General features: G+C 37.8%; 1 protein-coding gene across 1 annotated transcript; it reads left to right on the top strand.

Moving 5' to 3' along the window:
- Window positions 1-664: 664 nt before the first annotated feature.
- On the top strand, window positions 665-26,357 carry CCNL1 (cyclin L1). The gene is made up of 11 exons (XM_063442578.1): window positions 665-982; window positions 2,299-2,373; window positions 3,859-3,968; window positions 15,036-15,156; window positions 15,930-15,994; window positions 18,068-18,167; window positions 20,818-20,922; window positions 21,728-21,869; window positions 22,267-22,366; window positions 23,960-24,049; window positions 25,578-26,357. Exons 1-11 carry the CDS (start codon window positions 740-742, stop codon window positions 25,921-25,923), a joined length of 1,497 nt encoding a protein of 498 aa, XP_063298648.1. The 5' UTR covers window positions 665-739; the 3' UTR covers window positions 25,924-26,357.
- Window positions 26,358-27,217: the final 860 nt, after the last annotated feature.

The raw sequence follows: 27,217 nt of genomic DNA, 5'->3' as shown, positions 1-27,217 counted from the left end.
GAAAGGTAAGTGTTTAACCCCTTCAGCCCTGAGGGTGGGGGGGAACCTAACGACCCTATAGTGCCAGGAAAATGAGTTTGTTTTCCTGGCACTATAGTGGTCCTTTAAGTAGATCTGTATTTAATTTGTACAGTAATATATCGTCTTTTAGGAGTTTAATTGTATCTAGTCTATCTTTTTATACATGAAAGTTATATTTACTACTCTATTCGTGTGTATATATATATATATATATATATATATATATATATATATATATATTATGTGTTTATAATAAGAGCGCTCACACCACTTGTTTATATCGTTTATCTATTTCAAGTTGCTCACTTTATGGTGGTGGGCAGCCCACATTAACTGTACCTTGATCGACCACTCACTATAAAAATAAATCACTTTGAATTCTCACTTTAGTGAATAAACCCTGTGAATTGAATAAAACTTAAGACAAAAATAGCCAAGTTGGAAACACAGCTGCCCAATTCAGCTATTTTAGTTTAAATGTGAAGGCTGATAATGTAATAATAATCCAGTACCCCATTGTGAGCAGAGCCATACAGTGTATTAGCTCTCCCTGTGAAGTCAATACAACATTGATGGCTTAGAGTTGCTGGGGCAGCCAGGAAGCCGCACTACATTGTGGCGGCGGATGTATACACGCCGTGCGTCACGCTGACGTGCCGCGTCACTGGCCGGCTCCCTGCTTTCGCTCGTCGTTGCAGATACGTTCTCCCGGACAGCAATGGCGGCCGTCCCTCATCTCCCCGCGCCCGGCGCCCAGGCCCGCCCGGCTGACGGCATCCTGATCGGGGACCGGCTCTACTCCGAAGTCTACCTCACCATCGACAACTCGCTGATCCCCGAGGAGCGGCTCTCCCCCACCCCCTCCATGCTGGACGGCCTGGACCTGCAGGCGGAGACCGACCTGCGCATCCTGGGCTGTGAGCTCATCCAGTCCGCCGGGATCCTACTCCGCATGCCGCAGGTAACAGCCCCGGGCTAACCGCACCATCCCCGCACAGTCACCGCACCATCCCCGCAGGCTGACACCGAGAGCGGCCGAGGCCCACTGCCAGCTCCAAGCGGAGGGGCGCACAAAATGGCGGCCAGCCCTCCTAGCTCCATGCTAGACTCCAGAAGAGCTCCATTTACCCAGTCCTACTAGCTCCATGCTGGACTCAGTGAGAGCTCCATTTGCCCAGTCCTACTAGCTCCATGCTGGACTCAGTGAGAGCTCCATTTGCCCAGTCCTACTAGCTCCATACTGGACTCAGTGAGAGCTCCATTTGCCCAGCCCTACTAGCTCCATGCTGTACTCAGTGAGAGCTCCATTTACCCAGTCCTACTAGCTCCATGCTGGACTCAGTGAGAGCTCCATTTGCCCAGTCCTCCTAGCTCCATGCTGGACTCAGTGAGAGCTCCATTTGCCCAGTCCTCCTAGCTCCATGCTGGACTCAGTGAGAGCTCCATTTACCCAGCCCTACTAGCTCCATGCTGGACTCCAGCAGAGCTCAATTTACCCAGTCCTACTAGCTCCATGCTGGACTCAGTGAGAGCTCCATTTGCCCAGTCCTCCTAGCTCCATGCTGGACTCAGTGAGAGCTCCATTTACCCGGCCCTCCTAGCTCCATGCTGGACTCAGGCAGAGCTCCATTTACCCGGCCCTCCTAGCTCCATGCTGGACTCCAGCAGAGCTCCATTTATCCAGCCTTCCTAGCTCCATGCTGGACTCCAGCAGAGCTCCATTTACCCAGCCTTCCTAGCTCCATGCTGGACTCCAGCAGAGCTCCATTTACCCAGTCCTACTAGCTCCATGCTGGACTCAGTGAGAGCTCCATTTACCCGGCCCTCCTAGCTCCATGCTGGACTCCAGCAGAGCTCCATTTACCCAGCCATCCTAGCTCCATGCTGGACTCCAGCAGAGCTCCATTTACCCAGCCTTCCTAGCTCCATGCTGGACTCCAGCAGAGCTCCATTTACCCAGTCCTACTAGCTCCATGCTGGACTCAGTGAGAGCTCCATTTACCCGGCCCTCCTAGCTCATGCTGGGAAAAGTGTTTTTTTTTACCGTTGTGCTCAGCCAGTCATTGTGGCCCAGTGCTTAACTGGCTCATGCAGACTACTTGCTCCATGACCACTCACAGGTTTATTCTTTAAAGTGAGAATTCACTTCCAATACTGATTATTTACACTTTAGTGAATAACCTTGGCAGTGCCAAAACACTTGCTGACATCCTTGGTCTGCCCACTGCACAGCTCGCTGCTTTCTCAACGAAGTGCCTTATTGTGTTTTCTCTGTAGGTGGCCATGGCGACTGGACAGGTGTTGTTTCACCGGTTCTTCTACTCCAAATCCTTTGTTAAACACCACTTTGAGGTAAAGACATTTCACAAGTTTAATATTTAAATTACAAGTTTCTATAATGTTATTGGGAAAGGGTCAGCTAGTAGCTGACGGGTTAAAGGAACACTACAGACACATGCACTTAAGCTCTTCTGTAATTTTTTTTTTTTATTATAAATGACCTTCTATAAAAGTGTCGATTTAAAAAGAAACCTGCACTTTTATATCTGGGATGGAATCAACTCCCTGGCTGTCACAAAGACGGTAGGTCTGCAACTTTAGCAAGCTTTTTTATTTTTAAATTTTTTTTATTAACATATACCCCAAAGAAAACATGCAGTGAAAATTGTGTGGGGTGTTTTTGTTTTTGGACGGTCTATTAAATCTATAAAAATAAGTACCGTATCTGGATATAAAAAATAAAGTGACAGTGTAAATGTTTTACTCTAATTATAGAAGCAAAGGTTAACAACAATGCTTCACTGGATGTTTTAAGACACTTTAAACAGATTGCTGTTTCTTAGAAGGGGGACAACAACTGATTCAAAATACTTTTATCAGATGTGACCGCTTTAGGTTTTGTTCATAAAATGTTTACCTTAAATCCCCAAGTGACTTAGGCTTTTTTCTGGACCTTTGCTATGTGTTCCGTTTTACTTCCCCTTTAATGCAGCTATACATATTACATATTTACATATCACATTTTTTTTTTAAAGATTGGGTTTTCTTCTGATACCCTTTTATGTATGCATAGCACGATGTTGCTTTAAATATAATTGGGGGGGGGGGGGGGGGGCATATATCATAGTCCTAAATTAAAATTCCTAATATGTGGGATTTGAATTCAGTTTTTGGAAGTTGTCAGACAAGTTTGCAAGTTGTGAAATGTGATTTAAAAGCTAAACCTTTTCAAAATTAGGTCTGCTAAAGCTGTAGCTTTAAAAGCAGTCATGGCATCCAAAATCTGCAAGGCCTAGTAGATTTACCAGGGTATTTAATTAGGAGCAATTTTCAGGTCAAATTGCAGCCATGACAATTTCACTTTTCAAATTTCCGCTGGTTGGTTTTACTTGCCTTTCAGCCCTTGACGCTCTTCCTCCCTGGCTGTGATCATCAAGATTGATATCTCAACCAATCAAATGCTTCCCCACAGGGAAGCGCGTCAATTGGCATTCCAGTGAAAGGAGCAGTATTTGAATAAGAACGGAGTCTGACTGTTATCACAGGAAATCACCTCTCGTGGATTTCAGGAAGACCGCTAGTAGAGATGTGTTTAACACTGCAGTGGAAACATTGCAATTTCTACAGAAGTTAAAACTATAGGGCCACTGACCTCAGAACACTTCATTGAGTTGAAGTAGTCTGGCTGCCTTAATGGTCCTTGCGATTAAGTATCATAATGCATTAAAATATAACAAATGAGTCATCCGTAGCAAGTTATTTCTTATAATTGCAATTAATTTTCTTAACCATTGATTGGATGAAATTGGCACATTCATCAAACTGACTTCTTTTCAGATTGTTGCCATGGCTTGTATCAATCTCGCTTCAAAAATTGAAGAAGCCCCAAGGCGAATTAGAGATGTGATAAATGTTTTTCATCATTTACGTCAAATAAGAGCAAAAAGGTATGTTTCTCGACTGTATGGTAATGTTAGCATTTGTCTGCTTGATAATTCGATGAGTGCCCAACTTTCGTTAAGTCTGTGAAAAGATAACCATGAAGATTAACACATTTCAGTCCCCATTTGATGTGGTTTTTGTTTTTTCAGAATTTAGGTTCTGTTTAAGTTAAATATTATTTTGGACCACTGAAGCCTTTCTGCCAGTTTGATGCATATGTGTGCTATGCAAAGGCAGAATTCTTAGAACTCAAGAGACAACAAAATTGTTTTGGGCATCACTTTTTCACCCTTTAAAATTTTTGCATTTTGTGAATTTTAGTGTTGTTTAACAAAACCTTTTCATTCATATGAATATTTTGCTTAACTTTTCATTTAAGGTCTTGTGTTGGAATACTGTTTTCAACACTTGCCTATGTATGGGACCAAGCCTTATAAACACAGAATCCCTAAGTCACAAGTCAGCATGACACAGGTTTGATATTGTAATAGTTTGTTAATAAGACATAAAGGACCTTTTAAAACCTTAAAATTCAATGTGCCTTCTTAAACCTCTTTTCTTAAGGGCATGTTAAAACCTAATCCTGCAGAACACAAGCAGACAAGTTTTTAGATGTTGCGGTATGTAAGTTCGCAGTGCCATAAATCTGCAAAATGTTGCTAAAACCAGATTATAAATACATTAACATACATCCAAACATTGCACTGACTTTTTTATTTCTAAATCTGCCTTAATGGCTTACGAAGTAAATTGATTACATTTAATTAGCATTCTTTCAATGTAAGTTCTAAATAAAGTAATTGTAGCAAAGACTTATTTGTCCCAGTTTACGGCAGTTTCCTTACAAAGTGCTTTTTCAAGCTTTGCCAGAATATCATGTCCTGATATGTCATATCCAGATTTTATTTACCATGTGGAAAGATATTTATCAATTACTTTTTATATAGTATTTAATCTGTTTACATGGAAAATAAACTGTTCCAGCTCCTTTTCTTCATGTGCTAAGGATTCTGCAGTCCATTATTCACATATTTCCCCATATCATTTGAATAATATTCATTTATGAAGAGATGTGATATTTTTTATTTATTTTTTTCCCCAGTTTATTCTATTTACTTGATGTAGGCCACTAAAAATATCAAAACACATTCAGGAGTATATTAGCTGTAAATATTCCTGAAGTGGGTGGAATGCTTGCATTAGGAGCCCTTCTTAAATGTTACATTTGGTAATATGTATGAGAAATGGGAGTTCTTGAGGTTAGCGTCTCCCTGCTATTAAACAGCTGCTGTTAACTAATCTTGATTCAGTTTTATACTTTCAAAAAAAATGCCAGTTCAAAACAACAAACCCCTTCTATTGAGTTGCAGGGGGTGTGCATGATTTCTGTTAGAATTAGTGCCCTTGGCAGGGATCAAAAGGTACAGTAAGTTCAGCTGAACAATGTGCTCAGTGTTGAGTACATAATATAACTTCATGACTGTGCACTAAAGCTTGATATAAAATTCTCCTGGTTTGGTTTTTTTTTTTTTTTTTTTGGTAAATTTGAAATATTGGGTGAGAATTCTTTTTAATTTTTAGGTTGACTTTTATATATATATCTTTTATTTTTTTCAACAATGTGTAGATATTGCTATATCTTCAGTCCATAGGGAGATTCTGATAGACTTACCGGTTTTAGTGTATTCTGCTTTTGCTTCAGTTTGCTTTACAATTAATGTCGCTATTTTGGTGAAATCAAACCAACTTTATTTGCACAATCAATTTATATAATTTGGGCTTACACTGTTCAGTAATGTATTAGATTATTTTCTAATTTAATTATCCAAATGCACACAATATTGGTAACTATCAATACACAGGGCAACTCGTATGTAGCACTAATCTTCATTGCTTTGCTTTTTAGTTGGGTTATCTTTACATTTAACTACGTAATTATTTTACTATAAACCTATATTTGTTTAGGTTTTTTTTTTTTTTTTTTTTTTTTTAATATACCAAAAGCACTCTTCGACTGGTGTGATAATGGTTATGACATGTAAAGCAAGCAGAACGAATTCGTGTTACATTCATGTGTTGACTACATTTATTGACTTTAAATTTTTTTCCCTTGCAACTGACTTATACAGCGACCAGCTACATTTACCAATGCCTGGGTGATGTGGAGTGGTACATAGAGATGAAGCTGTCGTCTTGGCAACAGTGAGTGAAGTTTCGAAAATCCCCATGGAGAAGCCAGTGCTCTGAGAATAGGTCACTGGAATCGGGGACTCACAGGTTGGCCATTGGTGAACCATTTGGAAATGACTCCTGTATCATGTTAAGAATTCTTGTCTTTGCTGTCCAAGTTTATTTTAACTTATTTCAGTGTTATAATTGGCTGTACTATGCTCACACGTTTAGTGGAACTTAAACCAAGCAGTTAAAGCCTTGCCATGTACTGATATGAAATGGATCTCAAAGACCAGCTTAAACAGAAGATAAAATATATTAATAGGGAGAATTTTTTTTTTTTTTAATCTTTGCAGTGATTTAAACATTGAGAAATCCACACCATTCTTATTCTGTTAAGTTTTTGTTTTTAAAGTTAAAGGGACTCTCCAGTGCCAGGAAAACATATCCATTTTCCTGGCACTGCATTGCCTCTCTCCCTCCCACCCCCCATCCCATGTTGCTGAAAGGGTAAACCCATTACCTTGGCGCTGGGTCAGGCTCCGCCCACGCTCCTCCCCATCCCACGTCAGCCGGTGGGGGAGACCTAATGTGCATGCGCGGCAATGGCCGCGTGCATTAGACCTCCCCATAGGAAAGCATTATTCAATGCTTTCCTATGGGGATTCCGTTGTCGCTGGAGGTCTTCATGCATATAGTGTGAGGGCGTCCAGCGTCGTTTAAAACACTTTTCGTTTTCTAAGAACACGGAACTCCCTCTAGTGGCTGTCTGATGTCTACATGAAATAGCACATTTTTTTACCTTTTTCTCCAGCACCTGGGAACCTAATGTTCACCATACTAAGTAACCCCTTTTTATCCAAATACTGTATTTCCCCAAATTATGCAATTTTGGTGTATGAACCTACCTATTTAAGGTAGAGTGGGAGTTATTAAACTCTACTTTATTTACTCTTTCAGGTCACTACATTTCTTCCACATCCAAGGTGTTTTTTTTGTTTATTTGCCAGTCACAACTGACTCCTGTAATGCCCCAACCCTCGGGGTCACAAACCAGACAAACTTGTTTGGTAAAATTCCTATAGTAATATTAGACCAACTCTCAGGGGAGCTATTTAGAAAGTCTGAATCCAGTTCGTATTTTAAAGGGAGACTATAGTCATCAGAACAACTACAGCTTAATGTAGTTGTTCTGGTGAGTTTTATGGCTCCCTTCAGGCATTTTCATGTAAACACTGCCTTTTCAGAGAAAAAGCAGTGTTTACTTTGCTCCTAGGGACACCTCGAAGTGGCCACTCCTTAGGTGGCCACTGGAGGGGCTTCCTGGCTCAGGGCTGCACAGTATTATAAATCTCTTTTCAGGGCTGCACAGTAAGCAGCCCTGCCGTTCAGCGTCCCCACGCTCTGCAAGGAGACACTGAATTTTTCTCATAGAGATCCATTGATTCAATGCATCTATATGAGGATGTCCTGATTGGCCAAAAATGGAAAAGCATTGGATTGGCTAAAAATCTGCAATTTTGATGTCACAAAGGGGGTGGAGTCAGCGCCGGCAGATCCGCGCAGTGGTTGAAATAAGGTGAGTTTTAAACTTTTATAGGGGGCTAAGGTGGGGCAGCCCACCTAAATGGTGGGTTTAGCACTACCCTATAGTGATCTTTTAAACTGAAGTAAAATGCCCAACACAAGAACCTGAAAATGTATTTAATTTGATAATTAGCTTAGTAGATACAGGCTAATTTTCATTTGAGGCACTCTGGGTTTGGCTGTTATATAAATAGATATTTTAGCTCTCTTCGTGAATAGCTTTGGTTCTTCTGAGTGACTGGTGGCTTGTCTGTGTGATCAATTAACCCACCTTTCTGGCTAGTCACTCGTGAAGGTTTAACATCAAGGCAGAAAGTGATTAATTTGGAAGTGACCCAGATATTTATTTATTTTTTCTCTTCATGTATGATTTAAAAAAAATTAGACTTCTATGTTCAAATGACTGAAACACGAAATAGAGCAAAGATTACATATGGCTGCATTCTTGTTTTTATGTACCCTAATTATTTTAAAACACAGGTTTTTCTAAACGCTGTTCTTTTACCTTTTATAGAACATAACATAAATCCTTTAACTGTAAACTATGAGGCTGTTAGCGGCAGAAAACACTAGTTCCATATTCTCGAGAAGTTGATGCAAATGCATATCTGTAGAATTTTCTGGAATGTTTTCTCAATTTTTAAGCCCTGGCAATTAAGCCACGGTTGTTTAATATTGTTCCATTTTGTTATTGAAGAAGGGGGGGAAAAGCAAATATTTTGCTTTACATTCCAATGTCAAGTCTGGAAAACAATAAGGAAATGTGTCATTCCTAATTCGCTATGGTTTCTATGTGATATCAAGAAGAGCAGGCAGAGGTAAGTGTAGTGTTTCTAATTAAAACAAATACAGTAAATCACACCAAGTTTAGTGAATAAACAGGAACGGAAAATTGAGCTGCAAAATTTAGGCCACAATGTTTGACTTAGAAAAATTCTCAAACTCAACTTTATTAACAGCTTGGCAATTTTATCTTTAATTTTGCAGTTAGTTTTTTCGTTTGCCATTTATTCTGAATTAACCCTATTAGTGTAAGAGTGTGATATTTGCTTGTATACAATAGAGGACATGTATACAGTTTGTAGACTGCTAGGGTGTAACATAAATGTAGATAGTTGTACACAATTTTAATATACACACTCTATTAACGGGAGCTAGTTTCATGTTGCAAACCTGATAGATTAAACCATGTTCTAGATTCTAAGATTTGAGGTTCTGTCACCTCACACATGCCTTCCTCCTATTTTCTTTTTCTTTCAGACTCTGATCTTCTCTTCTACATTTCTGTTCAATATCTATTTAACATAGGGGCTATATTGTCTTTTGTATTTTTCCTTTACTTGAAAAATCTTGGCAAAGGAAAAATACTTACATTTGTCTTATGTTTTAAGAGAAATAGATCATAAATAAAGAAAAGAACAGATTCTGAAATGGGTAGAGAAAATAAAACAGGCAATTTTGAGGTGACAGACACTTAAGTAGCCACATTTGGTTGCGGTTAGCCATCTATAACTTTTATTTTAATGATATTTGAAGACTACATGTAAGAGATATAGATATATTTGTGGTCAGGGACAAAAGCCAAGAAAGAGTATGAGAGACACAACTATACTATTCAATAGTTTGTTGTGGTGTCCTGAAACCAAAGTTCGGGTAGTTAAATAAGAGGGCAGAAAGGAACACTATAGGGTTAGGAACACAAGCATGTATTCCTGATCTTAGTGTTAAAAATCACTTCCTCACCTTGCCCCCTTAAATATAATAAACTCTTACTTTTATTCCTGTCTTCTGTTGCTGTCTGTGCCCCTGATCTGCCTGCTTAGCTGACATCATCAGAAGTGGTAATCTGAGCAAATCACAGTACTTTCCCATAGGGAAGCAATGGATTGGCTCAGATTATTAAGGAGGCAGAGCAAGCACAAACAAAACAGCCCGCCAATCAGCATCTTCTCATAGAAATTATTTGAATCAATGCATCTCTGAGTAGAGTTCAGTGTCACCATGCAGAGGGAGGAGACACTGAGTGTGCAGCACTGCCCCAGGAAGCACCTCTAGTAGCCATCAGAGTAGTGGCCAATGGAGATGTCCCTAGGCTGTAATGTAAAGATTGCCTTTTCTTTGGAAATAGTGTTTACTGCCAAAACCCTGAAGGGAATGAGTATACTCACTAAAACAAATACAATAAGCTATAGTTGTTTTGGTGAAGTTTATAGTATAGTTGTTCTGTCCCTTTAATCATAATGAACTTTAGTACATAATGTTACAAAACCAAATCTTTGAAAGATATCCTTTTTAAAAAAAAAAATTATATTAATACAAGTAACCTTACAAATGTTAGCAGAATTGGAATTCATGTTCCAGAAGTAGAGTATTACTCATTCATTAATATATTGCAGTTTTTATCCTTTTACTTTTATCTGTATTAGATTATTGATTTTTTTTTCCCCTGTCATCTGCAGACCATTTGGATGATGGAATTTACATCAGTTAGGTATATGCATGCAATCTACTAGGAACTGTATAGAGTAAGTCCTAAAGATCAAACGTTACACTTTTACATCATCACGGGTCCTTAAAGATCTTATGTCTGCATGTAATTGTCTGTTTATTCAGTATACGTAGTTATGTACACAAGCTGCACTTGTTAATCTCATTTGGCAATATGATCCTTGAAGAGATTCTTAATATGGCATAGACGTAGAACCATAATGTCCTTAAGGGTAAGGCAGGTCTCAAAATTCCACCTTGTCGAGTAGAAACGCCGCTTGCAGTGGCAGACAACTTTTAAGTCCTGGCTTGTACTGAAGCAATTAATTTATCAAGTCCTTAGTTAAGGTATACTTGAAGTTTGCACAACCCTCCTCCCAAATAGCTGCTTAAAATGGACACAGTGGTGTTGATTTCTTGCATCCATAAAAATAACTGCATATTTTGCCGTTTACTTGGTATGTGGTGCCTAATAGGACTGTAACTAAAGGTACAGAAAGAAAATAAAACATTTTAAATCTAGTTTCTGGGAAATGTTTTGCACTACCAAGTTGTTATGGGATATTTTCAGGGATGTAGTTTTATAGTCTGTATTCAGGAGAAAAGCAAAACCATTCTATTGCCATCACTACGGAAAATGTATTCCAGCATTGAAATGGAGTTGAAAGCACATTCTGTGTTAATTGTACTCTTTTTGGTGTAACAATTATTTACATGCAGTCATATTGTATATTACATTATAGTGTAACATGCTTATTTTTTTAAATTCAGTGATGGCTACCCGAGCTAAAAATGTTAAATATCACATTTGTAGAGGCATACTGTATGTTAAATGTTTAAAAAATTGCCTGTAATGTCTCCTATAAGTAGTTAATCATGACATTTATTCAACTCCTAAATATATATAAAATCTTATAGTCTGATATTTAGTAATTCACTTAAATTTGTTAAATTGAAGAACATTTTGATCTCCTGCTTATACTGTCAATAAAGGAACACAAATGTGTATTCCTGACTAGTTTAAACGCACTGTTTAGGTACCGGACTCCCTCTCCTTACTTTAAAAAGGTGATTATTCCAGTTTTTTTTCAATACTGCAGCTGGCCTCTCCTTTCTCCGCCTCCACATAAAGATTATCACATTTGATGATCTATAGTAAAGCATTTGGAGGTAGTTGCGCATGCGCGACAGAAAAAGAACTACAACAAACAAGAGGGCATAGTCTTAAATTAGAGGTGCAAAGGTTTCTGTGCCAGTCAGCATCTCCTCCTAGAGGTTCATTCAATCGGTGCATCTCTATGAGGAGGGTTCAGGGCATGGAGACCCTGTACACTGCAGCACTGAACCAGGAAGCACCTCTTGTGGCTGTCTTTGAAAAGGCCGTGTTTACATTAAAAAGCATACATGTTGATTTGTTTAACTTCTAACTTGTTTATCCATTTGTTTCATTGGGTCTATGGGTCTATGAAATGCCTTCCAAGATGTTAAGTCTGCTTGTAGGTAGTGTGGAGCAGCTAGAGATTTACTTATGATCTTCCATAGATTTTATTTCTCTCATGTGCAATGAAAATATATACAAGAGACCAAAAAATTGCACTCCATTAACAAGAGCTTTAATAAAAGTTATATATTTAAAAAAAACTTTGTGACAATGCCACTGTTTGTAAATTCACGTGGGTTTCTTACCCCAAGGATTGTGCAGGGCATCAATTTTATGTTGGGAACCAAAATAAACATGTATTATATATTGCAGTTCATGTGTTTGCGAACTGCAAAATGTTTCCCCTTTAGAGTTCAATTTGCAATCACTATGTGTAGTTGCATTCAGAGTATTTTAAGTAGCAAATCCTCCTTGTCTTTTTATTAATCGCTTGAATGGACGAATTTAAACTTGCGGTGTTGAGCCATTTTATGGCATCAATTCTACGTAAGTCAACTATGGATTTCAGTTGTTTAAAGTACCATAAAACATTTTTTGAGGAACACAATACTACCCATTCCAGTTTTATAGAATCCGTATTGACATTTGTAAATCTTAGATACATTAATCCTGCAATGCTTGTTAAAAGGACACTGTAGGCACCCAGACCACTTTAGCTAATTGAAGTAGACTGGGTGCTGTGTGTGTACATTGTGTGTGTGTACATTGCAGCTCTAAGTCTGCCAGACAGCCACTAGAGGGCTTCCAGAATCCAAATGGACCTTTAGTCCGTTATCTGACACTGGACGTCCTCATGGACCTCCAGTGTCAGATTTTCAGCATAGGAAAGCATTGATTTATGCTTTCTTATGGAGAGATCTAATGCGCACGCGACCATTGCCGCACATGCACATTATGTCTCCCCCCGCTGGCTGATGTCAGTGGTGGGGAGGGAGTGTAGGCAGAACCTTACCCTATGCCGAGGGACAATAGCGCTGGATTCAGGTGAGTGGTTAACCTCTTCAGCCCGAGGGGGGGGTGACACACGCCTATTAACCCTATAGTGCCAGGAAAACGGTTTTGTTTTCCTGACACTGTAGGATCCTTTTAATCTTTAGGAAAATAGACAGCGTGTTTTTATTTTTATAGCAGCAAAACTCCTATGTATTTTCCCTATACCGAACAGCTAGATGTAAATGCAAATAGTTTCAAATTTAATTAAACCTGGTTTGTTCAGAAGCTAGAAAGTCTATCTGAAACATTAATATAATCTAAGGAGCCTGGGGTTTGCAAACCTAAGTCCAATATAGTTTAAGCACTGTAAGGTGAAGTATGTTTTAATAAACAGTTCTGCAAGTCCTTTCAACTATAAATACAGTGAACATGTGATAAGGATTTCTAAGTAGAAAATTAAAAAAGGTAAAAATCTATCACATTTTTATATATATATATATATATATATATATATATATATATATATATATATATACACACACGTTACATTCACGCTTTTTGTAATTGGGACTAATATCTTGTTTTATCACCTATTCTAGTCCTGTTTGATCTACACTCTACAGGGTTCTGTAAAGAAACTCATAGATATTCTCATTAGCCACGCATATAACAAAAACAAAACCTGTGCAAACATGTTCGTATGCATGCAGAAAAATAACTGCTACCCACAGTTTCTGAGCAAGTTTAAAACATGATTGTAAATGGGAACAGGGCGTGATTGATCCCCCAACTTGGGATCCAGACATGGTCTGCTACATCATCCGTCTCTTCTCCTTCCACACCAGGAACCCCAACAGTCTTCCCGGTAGGAACTGCAATTGATCTCTCTGCCCATAGCATCTTCCAGGCAGGTATTGCCCTCTTTGTCTGCTCAGGAAGGAATTTATCCCTCTGCCGGTACAGCCCTGAAACATTTGGGGATAAGAAGCCCAGCTCTTAGACTATGGGTCTTATCTGGCTGTAGCTGATCACAAATACCAGGGAGCAGTGCAGCCACAAGACAGGCCCTTAGACTGTCACTGGGCTCCTGGTAAGGAACACGTTTGGACAAAAGGAACTGGATGATCTCTTTATTTTCAAACTGGAACTACCCTATAACAATGGTTTAAAGGAACACAAACATGTCTCTCTCCCCTCCCCCCCCCCCCCCCCCCCCCCCCATGAAAGTTTAAATCTCCTCTTATTTCCTGCGCTGCTCGGGCCTGCCAGTGCTGTCTCCGCCCCCCTTTGACATCAAAATGGCCCATTTTTAGCCAATCGAATATTAAAGTGGGGGCGGGGCCAAATGCCATTTTGTCCAATCAGGACCTCCTCATAGAGATGCATTGAATCAATGCATCTCTATGAAGAAAATTCAGCGTCTCCATGCAGAGCATGGGGACGATGAACGTCAGTGCTGCTTTTTCGGCAGCACTGACCCAGGAAGCACGTCCAGTGGCCATCTAAGGAGTGGCCACTTGGAGGTGTCCCTAGAGGTAATGTAAACGCTGCCTTTTCTCTGAAAGGCAGTGTTTGCATGAAAAAAGCCTAAAAGGGACTATTATACTCACCAGAAAAACTACATTAAGCTGTTCTGGTGACTAGTGTCCCTTTAACAGGGATCTTTAATGTGTTATCAGATACATGTGAATTATCTTCCCAGCTGAAATGGAATTCAGACCATAATACTTTCTATTTCTTATTTATTTTACCTAATACATTTGCTTGACCTTTACATATATTTAATTAGGGTTACCTTGTGTCTTGCATAGATTCTTGCAGAACTGTAGGTTACCCAAAAGTACATGGGCAATAAAGATTTGTAGATTTATTTTTTTCTCTTCAATTATATTCAGATTGATGAAATTCATCAGACTACCACACTTCGTAGCCTTGACAAAGGTTTATGAGCAATAAGGTGTTTCGTTATTAAAACAACTTTTTATATGGCTCACGTTGTGCAATATGTACTTAATGACCCTGTTAATTCTTGCTCAATATAAGATTTTGTAATTTTCTTTCACAAAGAAAATTTGTAGTTTAGAATAATGTAAACTTCAATACTAATGGGGAATGCTTATTACTTAGTCTCAACATTTTCTGGTTTATTGCAAGGGCATACAAATGTCAAACTTAGGGTTATGTTGCATTGGTAATTTAGATACATCTGCAGGAACTCTGCTTGTATACAACATTAATAATAATAATACTCTGCTTTTCTACGTTAAATAAAAGCCCCAAAATATGTTAAACTAAACTTGGACAGCATAAGTGGAAAGTCTAAACATGCTTGCAGGAAGCTAAAATTTAGATTCTGTTGCCGTCTGGTCGGTTGGAAGGGAAAAAAATAACACTGCCTAAGTATTTTTATTTTGTTTGAAAAGCCATGTTGATTTTATTTCCCACAAATCAGGACCCCCAGCCCACTGATACTTGATCAGGGCTACATTAACACCAAAAATCAAGTAATCAAAGCGGAGAGAAGAATATTGAAGGAATTGGGATTTTGTGTTCATGTCAAACATCCACACAAGGTGAGTAAATACAATAAATTTGTCTGAAAGTTATGGCTCGGTATGTGTTTAAATGCCAGCAAGGCAATACTTTGGTTTTCTTTTCTTCTGCTATATTATCAGTTTTATCATAAAGTATGCATAGTTCAAAATTGTCAGTGCATGTTCAAGCATCAAATATCATTTAGTTTCAGATTCTATAAATTTAATGTAATCAGTCAATTAACACTGTGCACGCCGATCAATGTGCTTAGGTTAATCCTGAAAATAAGTACCTCAAGCCTAAGAGTGGGAGTGTAAACCAAAATATTTTGGAGTCATCGACCTATTACATTTTTAGTGCGCTTTCACTTACCTGCCAGTGAAGAACTCATTGCTATGGTACCTTATTAAAAACCACTGATTTAAGAACACACATGAGTTGTGGGACTGGAGTTATAAAGCTCTTTGGGCAGTAAAATAAAACACTTTTGCATTGAACATCCCTTAAAGACGAGTGATGTTTACAAGAATAATTTTAAACAAATCTGCAAGAAATCAGACTAGTTATAATGTACAGATTGCATTTGGTTCTCTATAATGTAAACCGAGATCAGATATGTTATACCAAGTACATTTTAATACTATAATACTGCATTTTGGAAATTATGTATTTAATGTATAAAATGGCACACAAACACACCCTCAATCAGACTATCACAATTAAGTAAATAGCTGTTCTAACAATTAGTTTGGCAACAAAATACCAGCTCCTATATTGTGTTAATAACGTTTTGTTTTTGACATTTTAACAGATAATTGTTATGTACCTGCAAGTTCTAGAATGTGAACGCAATCAAACCTTAGTTCAAACCGCCTGGTAAGTTAACTCTTTTTTTTCTTATGAGCCAGGGAAATGGTAGCAGAAATGCATTTGATATGGCATATAAAAATATTTTCATTGTCCATACATGCGTTTCTGCTTACTATTTTCATGGCTTGAGTAAAAGTGAAATGGAGATCTCTGTTTAACTTTTTTCTTTTTTTTCTACTCTTTGGTTAAAGGGTAGTCCATGATGGTAAGTCATAGAACTCTGCCCTCTGCACCACAACCTCCGAATGGCCTTATTGGCTGCTCTTCTCTTCAGCCAATGCAGTGCAAGTTCTCATCCGAGATTCACTGAAGTGGTCCTTATCCATCTGGCCTCCTCTTCTAATTCTGTCGTGGTGTGGAAAGGATTTGTATATTTACTTCTAGAAATATTAACTTTAAATGTGCTGTTGAGAAATGGGGGAGGGGGAGAGGGGTGACTAAAATTTAGTAGCACTCTATGGAGCTCTAAAAAAGTTAAACAGATTATTTCCTTTTAAAATGTACTGTTAAATATTTTATGCGAGTGGGGTATAATCTGAGTAGACCTAATGAACTAAATTGTGTTGAGTTGCAATTTAGATTTTGTTTAAAATAATCTAGACTAGCTGACTTAAATTTTGCAAGATACTTGTCAATACATCTCTACAATATGGCCCATGAAATAGAACTATAATTGTGGAACACTGTTGAAGGAGTACACATTTAAGTTAGTATATGTTTTGATGTGGACTTGTCATTCACAAATGTTTTTACATCAGTGTATCTTCCAGGTAAGTAATGTTTCCTTAGAAATGAATAGATGAAATTGCAATTCTTACCTGATGTTTCATCCTGGTGTGTCCAGTAAGGTGCATGTGGGGGTCACATTGTTTCTATTCTAGGTCAGCCCTTGCACATATCTGCTATTGTAAATAACTATATGCCAGTGGCATAGAAGTAATCTTTTGAATGTTGCAATATCTTTGCTAATCATTTAAAGTGCCCCACAGAACATAATGTTTCAATCATTAAAGAAAAAGTTATGCAGTGCTACAGACAGACCATTCTTGAAATACTGAAGCCTCCCTCCCCCTTTAGAGTACTGCTTAAGCAGTAACTAATGTTTCCAGGTGTACCATCATTGATGTACATCACCTGCTTCATTTAATGTCAGTTATGTATTGTAGCCTTGATTCACAGTAATCTTATGGAGAAAAATCATTTTTGCTTTTTGCCACACAGTTGTGCTGTGTATTTTGTTTGCTACCCCTATTCATTTGGGAGGATGTTTGACACAGTTATAAGATTCCTTAACATAATGTACGATTTAACAATAGAATTTAATTTGTCTAATTTTATAAAATTTCCTATTAAAAAAAAAAGGTCTTAATTTTTTTTTAATTTATGGCATTTAAGAAAAAAAGTTTTGTAGTACAAAATGTATTACAAGGTTACACTAATTATTTGGTTTAATGCCCTCAAAGACTAACTGGTAAATTTTCTCTTGGTGTTGAATTTACAGAGTTCATTAATATCTGCTAAAATGTAAAGGTATATCAGAAATACAAGTTCTCTATGTGCATGTGTCTGATCTGTTGTGCAGCCAGATGTGGAGATGTCATACTATGTAAAATAAGTAACTTCTCCTTTATACAGGCGCTAGTTGTTTGGTTAGTGTATGTAGAATAACGATATGGGATATGACTGTAAGTTTGTCATATTTTGCATAACAGATTCTCCTTTCAGATCAGAACTGTCACAGATGAAGTACTCCATACTGGAAAAATTGATTTTTTTTTTTCTAATTGTATTTATTTTTTTCTTTGAGTTTATCCTTCAGCCTTTGTAATTTTACACGGACAAACCTCTTTTTATTATATTTTTGTTTGTTTCTTTCTTTACAACTGTTCATTTCATTTTGCATGAAAATATAGAAAAAAGGAAAAGTTGGACTATAATTACAAATGTCACTGTTTTGTATTTGAGACTTTCAGGATACTGACCATACAGGATAAATTTGAATTTGGCTGTTCCTATGAAATAAGAAAAATATACAAACAGAAAATATTACCTACTTGTTTCTAATATCTTGTTTTACAGGAATTATATGAACGATTGCCTTCGAACAAGTGTTTTTGTGCGCTTTGAAGCAGAAACCATTGCATGTGCTTGTATTTATCTTGCTGCTAGAGCATTACAAGTAAGTTTTTATTTTTTTTTAATAGTTTTTGTGTGTGGGGTTTTAGTTAAGTGCTGTATTTAAATCGCTGATAAAAATATTCTTTTCTTCCACACTCTAAAAAATGTGTGTGTATATGTATGTTACATAGCTGAAAAGAGACTTGCATCCATCAAGTTCAGCCTTCCTCACATATATTTTTGCTGTTGATCCCAAAGAAGGCAAAAAAAAACATTATGAAGTGCTTCCAATTTTGCAACAAACTAGGAAAAAATTCCTTCTTGACCCCAAAATGGCAGTCTGATATCTCCTTGGATCAAGCAGCTATTTCCCCACTAATTAGAAATTATATCCCTGTATCTTATGTTTTTGCAAGTATTTATCCAACTGCTGTTTAAATTCTGTATGGACTCTGTTAAAATCACCTCGCAAAATATGGAGAATTCCATATCCTTATTGCTTTTACTGCAAAAAAAAAAACTTTTTTTGCTTTGAAATCTCCTTTCTTCCAGCCTAAATGCGTGTCCTATGTATAGCCCTGTTTATGAATAGATTTCCAGATAATGGTTTGTACTGGCCACGAATATATTTGTATAATGTTATCATATGCCCCCTTAGGTGCTGTTTTTCCAAACTAAAGAGATTTCCATTTTTTTTAACCTTTCTTTGTAACTAAAATGCTCCATTCCTTTTTATCAATTTTGTAGCTAGTCTCTGCACTTTTTCTAGTGCCATTATATCCTTCTTTAGAACAGGTGCCCAAAATTGCACAGCATATTCAAGGTGTGGTCTTACCAGCTATTTATAAAGTGGCAAAATTATATTTTCATCCCCCTATTTATTCATGACAACTGCAGATTGACATTGCATATTGTTGTCTATAACAATTCCCAAATCCTTCTCGTGTGTTATCCCTAATTCACTACCATTTAGGGTGTAAGTTGCTTGTGCATTCTTGACCCCGAAGTGCATAACTTTGCATTTCTCTACATTAAATTTCATCTACCATTTTAGTGCCCAGTTCCCCAATCTAAATCTCTCTGCATCAAAGCAATATCCTGCTCACATTTTATTACTTTACAAAGTTTTGTCATCTGCAAACACTGAAACATGGCTTTCAATGCCTATTGCAAGATCATTTATAAATAAGTTAAATAAAAGCGGTCCCAAAACAGAACCCTGAGGGACACCACTTACCACTTTTGTCCAGCCTGAAAATGTACCATTAATACGGTCTGGGTGTCTACAGTGTACCTTTTAAAGGAACACACTAGTCACCTAAATTACTTTAGCTAAATAAAGCAGTTTTAGTGTATAGATCATTCCCCTGCAATTTCACTGCTCAATTCACTGTCATTTAGGAGTTAAATCACTTTGATTGTATTTATATATAATATGAGATAATTTGTGCACTTAAAAATGTAACATAAAACAACCCATTCTAGAAATATGCTCTTTAAATTAAAGGGATACTGTAGTGCCAGGAATACAAAGCTGTATTCCTGGCACTACAGATTCATCGCGCCCCCCCTAAAAAAAAACAAAAAACCTTTACTAACCTTATCCCAGCGCTGATGTCCCTCGGCGCTGTGTCAAAGCCAGGGTCTAATGTGCATGCGTGGCAAATGCTGCACACGTATTCGACCTCCCCATTGGAAAACATTGAATCAATGCTTTCCTATGGGGAAAAAATCTGACGCTAGAGGTCCTCATGTAGAGTGTGAGGACGTCCAGTGTCCGATAACGGACCAAAAGTTTGTTACGATTCCGGAAGCGCCCCCCAGTGGCTGTCTGGTAGACGGACACTGAGGGCAGACTTAGTGCTGCAATGTAAACATTCCAGTTCTCTGGAACTGCAATGTTTTTACATTGTAACACTAGGTTCAAAAGGGACACAGCACCCAAACCACTTCAATGAGCTGAAGTGGTCTGGGTGTCTACAGTGTACCTTTTAAAGGAACACACTAGTCACCTAAATTACTTTAGCTAAATAAAGCAGTTTTAGTGTGTAGATCATTCCCCTGCAATTTCACTGCTCAATTCACTGTCATTTAGGAGTTAAATCACTTTGTTTCTGTTTATGCAGCCCTAGCCACACCTCCCCTGGCTATGATTGACAGAGCCTGCATGAAAAAAAAAACTGGTTGCACTTTCAAACAGATGTAATTTACTTTAAATAATTGTATCTCAATCTCTAAATTGAACTTTAATCACATACAGGAGGCTCTTGCAGGGTCTAGCAAGCTAGTAACTTAGCAGGGGATAAGAAAATCTTAATTAAACAGAACTTGCAATAAAGAAAGCCTAAATAGGGCTCTCTTTACAGGAAGTGTTTATGGAAGGCTGTGCAAGTCACATGCAGGGAGGTGTGACTAGGGTTCATAAACAAAGGGATTTATCTCCTAAATGTCAGAGGATTGAGCAGTGATGCTGCAGGGGAATGTTCTATACACCAAAACTGCTTCATTAAGCTAAAGTTGTTCAGGTGACTATAGTGTCCCTTTAACTATATGTCAAGACAGTGAAACTGTTATTTATGCTAGTTTTATCAGAGGACCTGAGTTCTTGGGTGTACATTTTTCAGTAGTATCCTTTTAGAGACATTGCCATAAACTAATGGAAAATAATGTATATGTACTCATGATAATTTTTTATCCTGGTTTGTTTTCAGATTCCATTGCCTAATAAACCACATTGGTTTTTACTGTTTGGCGCTACAGAGGAAAACATTCAAGAGATCTGCGTAACAACACTAAGGCTTTATACCAGGAAAAAGGTACTGAATCAGCTCGCAGAACAGAATAATGGTGTTTGTTCATTGTAAAAGAGAGAATTACCTTGTTGGGGGGGATGAAATACGTAGAGAAATGTTTTGTATGTGTGTCTGTCTCCATGCCGACTGCCCCAACCGTATTGTCATGTGGAGACTTCTGTTCCTTTGCTAACACAGCTACCTAGAGCTGGCCAAGAATTAAATGCTGTTATTGTGCACATTGACAAACTGCCTTCAGGTATATAGCCACAACTTCATGCAGTCGTGGTTAATAAATACAGATACTAAGCACATAAAATGCCATGTCATCTCATGCCACATGTATGCTATTTCCATGTATGTATCTTCAGCTGCTTTAGACTACAACTGTCACTAGGCTTAGCAAGTATCTATAGTTACTGCTGGCTGAGCTTTTTGAGATTAATACAAACATTCAAGTGGCAATCCAAATGATTGTGCACTCAGTACCTTCTAGATTGGAGTTAAAGGTCAAGTATGTTCAAGAAGATAAAATTGGTTACACGTTCATTTTTGACCAAGAGCTGTGCAGGTGCTTATTTTGTTTGATTCAATCATCAAAGCTTGAGTGTGTTCATGGTTTATAGCAGTTGGGTTAAAAAAAATCTGTGAGCACGTGTATTCTGGTAATTTATAAATCATTATAAAGACAGATCACATTCTGGACTGAACTTTGTAAAGCCCTGAAGACCGCATAAGGACTTTTATGGTTGCCTGTATTTATTTTTGAGTTATTATCGTATACAGTAGTATACTGGCATTTATATAATTCCCTTTTTAATTCCTACAGCCAAACTATGACCTTTTGGATAAAGAAGTGGAAAAGAGAAAAATGGCATTACAAGAGGCTAAATTGAAAGCAAAGGGATTAAATCCTGATGGGACTCCAGCTCTCTCGACCATGGGAGGCTTCTCTCCTGCATCTAAGCCTTGTACGTTTCATAGTTACGTGTTGTCTCTGTTTGAGCATTTACATATCCGTAGTGTCATACTCTGTAAATAACTGGCTAAATGCATGTCATACATAATTCGTTTGTACATAAGTCATACAGGAGTATAGAACTTGCACACATTAATATTTCAGCCCTTTGAAATGTAAAGTATACTATTAAGATATGTGGAATTAAACCCCGGAATCAAATGTTCAATGTGCTTGTGCTTAGTCTAGCTGATCCTGTCCCCATTTCTCAATGCTGGAATCCTATTTAATTTTAGCAAGGGTGTATTTTGTCTTCCCACCAAATAAATATTGGTGTATATATAGTCACTGTGCTGAGTGTCTGTATTGTAATTCACAATTGTGTGCTCCCCTCATCTTTCCCCTTTAAGGTTCTCCTCGAGAAATGAAAGTGGAAGAAAAGTCTCCAGTTTCTGCAAAAATTAAACGTGAACCTGAAGATAAGCAGTCTTCAAAAAGCCCTTATAACGGGTAAGCGTGGTAGCATTGTGTTGGGCATGCTTTCAACTGCAGTAATGTTGTGAAGTAATAATTTACAATGCAATGTGGATTCCTTTTCATGTCTTGCCTACCTGTTGATTTCTCCAAACATGCTATAAACGTAACCGGAAAGATAGTTTTCTTTGTCTGACTAGTGCCATGCCAATAGTCTTAATGCTGCACTGCATGTGGGTAATCTTTAGTGTTTTTCAGAAGGTAATGGGGATCGTCTAGGTATCAGAACAACTACTTAAAAAAAAATCTGTATGAATATATAGAATACAGGTACTCCTCGCTTACCGACAGAGTTCCGTTCCTACGACCCGGTCATAGAACAACTTGGTCGCTAAGTGAGTAAAGGGATTCCCTGTTCTGGTGCGCTTGTCTATGTTCGGGTAAATTTCCCCGTACATAGATTTATGGGATTCCCTGCTCTGATTCGCATTCTATGTTCGGGGAAATTTCCCCAAACAAATACAAATGCAGAAGAGCAGAGAATCCCCACGACTGCTCACACTTACCCCAGGCTAGAGAGCTGGTTGTAAGTGCGAGCCATCATAAAATGAGGACCACCTGTAGTTAAATTCCTCTTCTCTTTTGTCCATTCATCCCTATCCACTCATTGTCTGTCACAGCCAGGGAATATCTGCATTAAACAAAATCATTGTCAATCAGATCTTAATTTACTTTACTTTTAACTTTGTAAATTAAACTTTAAACAAATACTATAGTGTTAGGAATACAAATGTTTTGCGGCTAGACCCACTTTCTTAAATTATTTATCCTAATCCAGTGCTTACCTAGAGCACATCAGATGCCAAATTTGTACTGGGCCAATCAGATGATCTTCTCAGACCATCTAGTAGAGTTAAGTGATCGGTGCACTTATAGTGTTCCCTTAATCACATACAGGAGGCTCTAGCAGGCTATTACCGAGCACGAGATAAGACATTTTAAAGTTAAACAATGTGCAATAAACGAAGTGTTAACATTAGATGACTTTTTACAGGAAGTGTTTAGGAAAGCTCTGTAAGTCACATACAGGGAGAGGTGACTAGGGCTGCATAAAAAGTGATTTAACTCCCAAATGACAGAATTGAGCAGTAATACTGCTCAGAACTGTTGTTTTGGTGCCTATAGTATTCTTTTTATGGTAGGAGAACTTATTGTATGTGGGAATGTTATAATTGTTGCCGTAGTTTGAAGACTTATATACAATTTTATACTATTATACATTATATTCTTATGGACTAAGAAAAAAAACATTTCGCTGAGTAGGGTATCAAACTTTGCTTCCAGCTTTGACGATATATTTTTGATTATATTATTTTCCTCCAGTCTGGTAAGTTTGTGATTTCTGTAGAAATTTACATAATTACTGGCTGCAGTCTCATAGCTGGCAAGTAAAAGATCAAGACATTTGGATTGATTACCATATATAGACTGCTCAGTCCACTATTTCCCTAGATGATTTTAAAGGACAATTCTCTTAGAGATTATGTATTGCTTCTGAATGGACTGGCAATAGAATTGTCTAATTGATCTGTGTGTATGTAATATATATGTAATTATATATTCTTGTAGACTGCGTAAAGAAGTAAAAAGAAGCAGGAGTGGCAGTAGATCACGATCACAAACAAAGTCAAGATCCAGATCCCGTTCTCCAAGGAGACAGTGAGTTACTTTTTTGTTTTTTAAAGAAGCACTATAGGGTCAGGAACCCAAACATGTATTCCTGACCCTATAGGGTTAAAACCACCATCTGGCCCCCGCAGGCCTCAGTAAATATATTAAAATCTTACTTGTATTCAAGCCTGAAGCTGCTGGCTTTGTCCCTGCTCACTGCCTGCTGATATCAGCAGAAGTGGTAGCCTGATCCAATCACAATGCTTCTCCATAGGATTGGCTGAGACTGACAAGGAGGCAGGGCCAGCATGATTTAAACACAGCCCTGGCCAATCAGCATCTCCTCATAGAGATGAATTGAATCCACTAATCTGTGTGAGGAAAGTTCCGTGTCTGCATGCAGAGGGTGGAGACACTGAATGTTTTGATGCATTTTAGGCAGCCATGACCCAGGAAGGATCTCTAACAGCTATCTGAGGAGTGACCAGTGAAGTTATCACTAGGCTGTAATGTAAACACTGCGTTTTCTCTGAAAAGACAGTGTTTACAGCAAAAAGCCTGAATGTAATGATTCTACTCACCGAAACAAATTCAATAAGCTGTAGTTATTCTGGTGACTATAGTGTCCCATTAACTGGTTTCTCCTTAATGAATGGGTTCTTCTATTAAAGAATGGTATCCCATTATCAAATAGGAGCAAGTTCTCCTATCTTGGTTAGAATCTTTGATTATTATATCTAGATTGAGTATAATTATTGTTCCATTTATATATGAAATTACACAATGACCAGTTTACATGTGTGCACTATAGTAGCAGAACGTGTCTTATGCTTCTTTCTGCAGCTAAACCCAAATCTTAGTTCACTGAGGGCTGCTATCATAAGTCATTAGGTACAGTGCAGTTATTTGCGGTCTCTCTTCCCCCCCCCCCCTTTGGCCTGGCAACATTGCTGTGAAAAGTAAGTTCATGCACTCTGGATTTCTCACTGAACTAAAGTCAATCATATCTGTTGCTCCTCCCCTTCACTCCCACTTAAGGCAATGACTCATGATGTCACAATCATCACTGGACATATTTTGGAATGCTGAGGTTACTTGAGATTTTGCTATACATGTTGAGTTGTAGTAACATCTTTATTAAGTATTGGGGGTGGAGGAAATGGTGACTTGATATGTAATCTAGTTTGAGCAAATTCTTTTTAGGCTCAGCCTGTATAAGCTGCTTTGCAAATGGTCGCCTCCCTGTCCTTTTACATTGCATTTAAGGCCCTTTAGGTAGAATATCAGGTCTTTGACACCGTGTCTGTAACTCAAATCCCAACATTGCACGTAACCGATGCGAGCCAGAGAGTATTGTAGCTGACTAACAGCCTAGGGAGGTTGTCCTGCACCATAATCGCGTGCATAGATGAAGAGGTTATGGTGCTGAAAAGTATTACATAGAGTTCAACCTATTCAATTTAGTTGTACATCAGCAGCATATCTTTGCTTCTCTTCACGACATAAATTTAGAAAAATGTCTGTGTAAGATTAAGTAAATGGTATTAACTGATTGTAATTTTTTTTTTTTTTTAAGTTATAACAACAGACGAAGTCGTTCTGGAACATACAGTTCGAGGTCAAGAAGCCGGTCTCGAAGCCACAGTGAGAGTCCTCATAGGCATCATAACCATGGATCTCCACGCCTAAAACCAAAACATCGAGGGGAGGACTTAAGAAGCTCAAGCAGACATGGCCATAAAAGGAAAAAGTCTCATTCTCCAACTCCAAGCAAATCAAGAGATCATGCTGACCCTGGCAAGAAGCACAGACACGAGAGACATCATAGGGATAGGCGAGAGAGATCTCGGTCATTCGAGAGGTCACATAAAAGCAAACATCATGGCAGTAGCCATTCTGGACATGGCAGACACAGACGCTAAATATTCATTTGACAGAAGGGAGCAGATATGTAATGTTTAGCTGTCTGTTTATGGACTTCAGCTTTTTTTTTTTTTCTCCCTCTTCCCATCTCCCCTTTTCTTTGTAAAATAAAACCGAAGATATGACAAAAATTCTGGAAATTAGCAAGTCTGGGTTTTTATTGACCTCTGTTCTCTTGCACGTTATACCTTGGCAGTGTGACATTTATTATGACCGTGGTCAGGCTGTAATTATTATAAGGCAGTGTATTAAACAGAACAGCTTGTGATACATTGCTGTAAAGATGTCATATTTTTTTTACATGAACCAGTTGCAGACACTGTTATATTTAAACTTGATTATTTAAGAAATTGTGAGATTTTTTTTTCTTTCTTACATTTGGTTTTAGTCTGCGTGTATACAGTCCAATTTTTATTAAATAACTTAGAAAAATTGTGTATTGCATTCCTTTTTTCAAAGAAAATTTCCAAGGCACACTTACGGGGAACCTGAAACAGAATTCCAACTATAACAGATAATAGAGAGCACCCACTTCTATAACTATAAGGATGCAGAGACTCCTGTTATGCCTTCCTGGATGAATGAAAGATTTATTTTCTATTATTGAAACCGAGCACTGACCAACTTACACTTAAAGGGACACCATGGTCATCAAAACAACTTTTAGATTATTGAAGCAATTTTTGTGTATAGATCATACCTCAAAGTAATTTTCACTGCTCTATTCTTTGCCATTGAGGAATTAACCCCTTAAGGACAGAGCTTCAGAAGCTTGTCTTTCACTTTATGACAAGGGCATTTTTTGCTGTTTGCGTTCAACTGCAATTTGCATTTTACTAATTTATTGCACCGACGCATATTGTATACCGTTTTTAAAAGGACAGAAAGGGCTTTAATTTGATGTAACATATATACATAAATGCTTATTATAAAAAAATACAGAAAAATGCAAAAAAAAAAAAAAAAAGGAAATTTTGAGTTTTTTTTTACAGTTTTTGCAATAATAATGTGTGCACAATTAGTGCGGGTTAAGGAAAGTAATTCAAAATAAATTCATTTAGTTGTTCTGATTTACAGAATATATAATGTGTCTGGGATTTTAAGGTTTTTTTCGTAGTTACAGGTCACAAAGCACAAGGAGTAAAATAAACTTTTAATGTGGAGCGATTTTAGAATTTGGTATGTTTGTCTTGTAAGCCTAATAGCCATAAAATAAAACAAAATTGCCACACAAAAGTATATATTTATATAAAGTAGACACCACAGGCTATTTACCTAAGGTTGTTTTGACAC

Source organism: Pelobates fuscus, chromosome 2 (genome assembly GCF_036172605.1).
Source record: "Pelobates fuscus isolate aPelFus1 chromosome 2, aPelFus1.pri, whole genome shotgun sequence".
In the NCBI taxonomy this organism is placed as follows: Eukaryota; Metazoa; Chordata; class Amphibia; order Anura; family Pelobatidae; genus Pelobates; species Pelobates fuscus.
The sequence above is the reverse complement of the archived record's forward strand: the minus strand, read 5'-3'. Positions and strand labels throughout refer to the sequence as shown.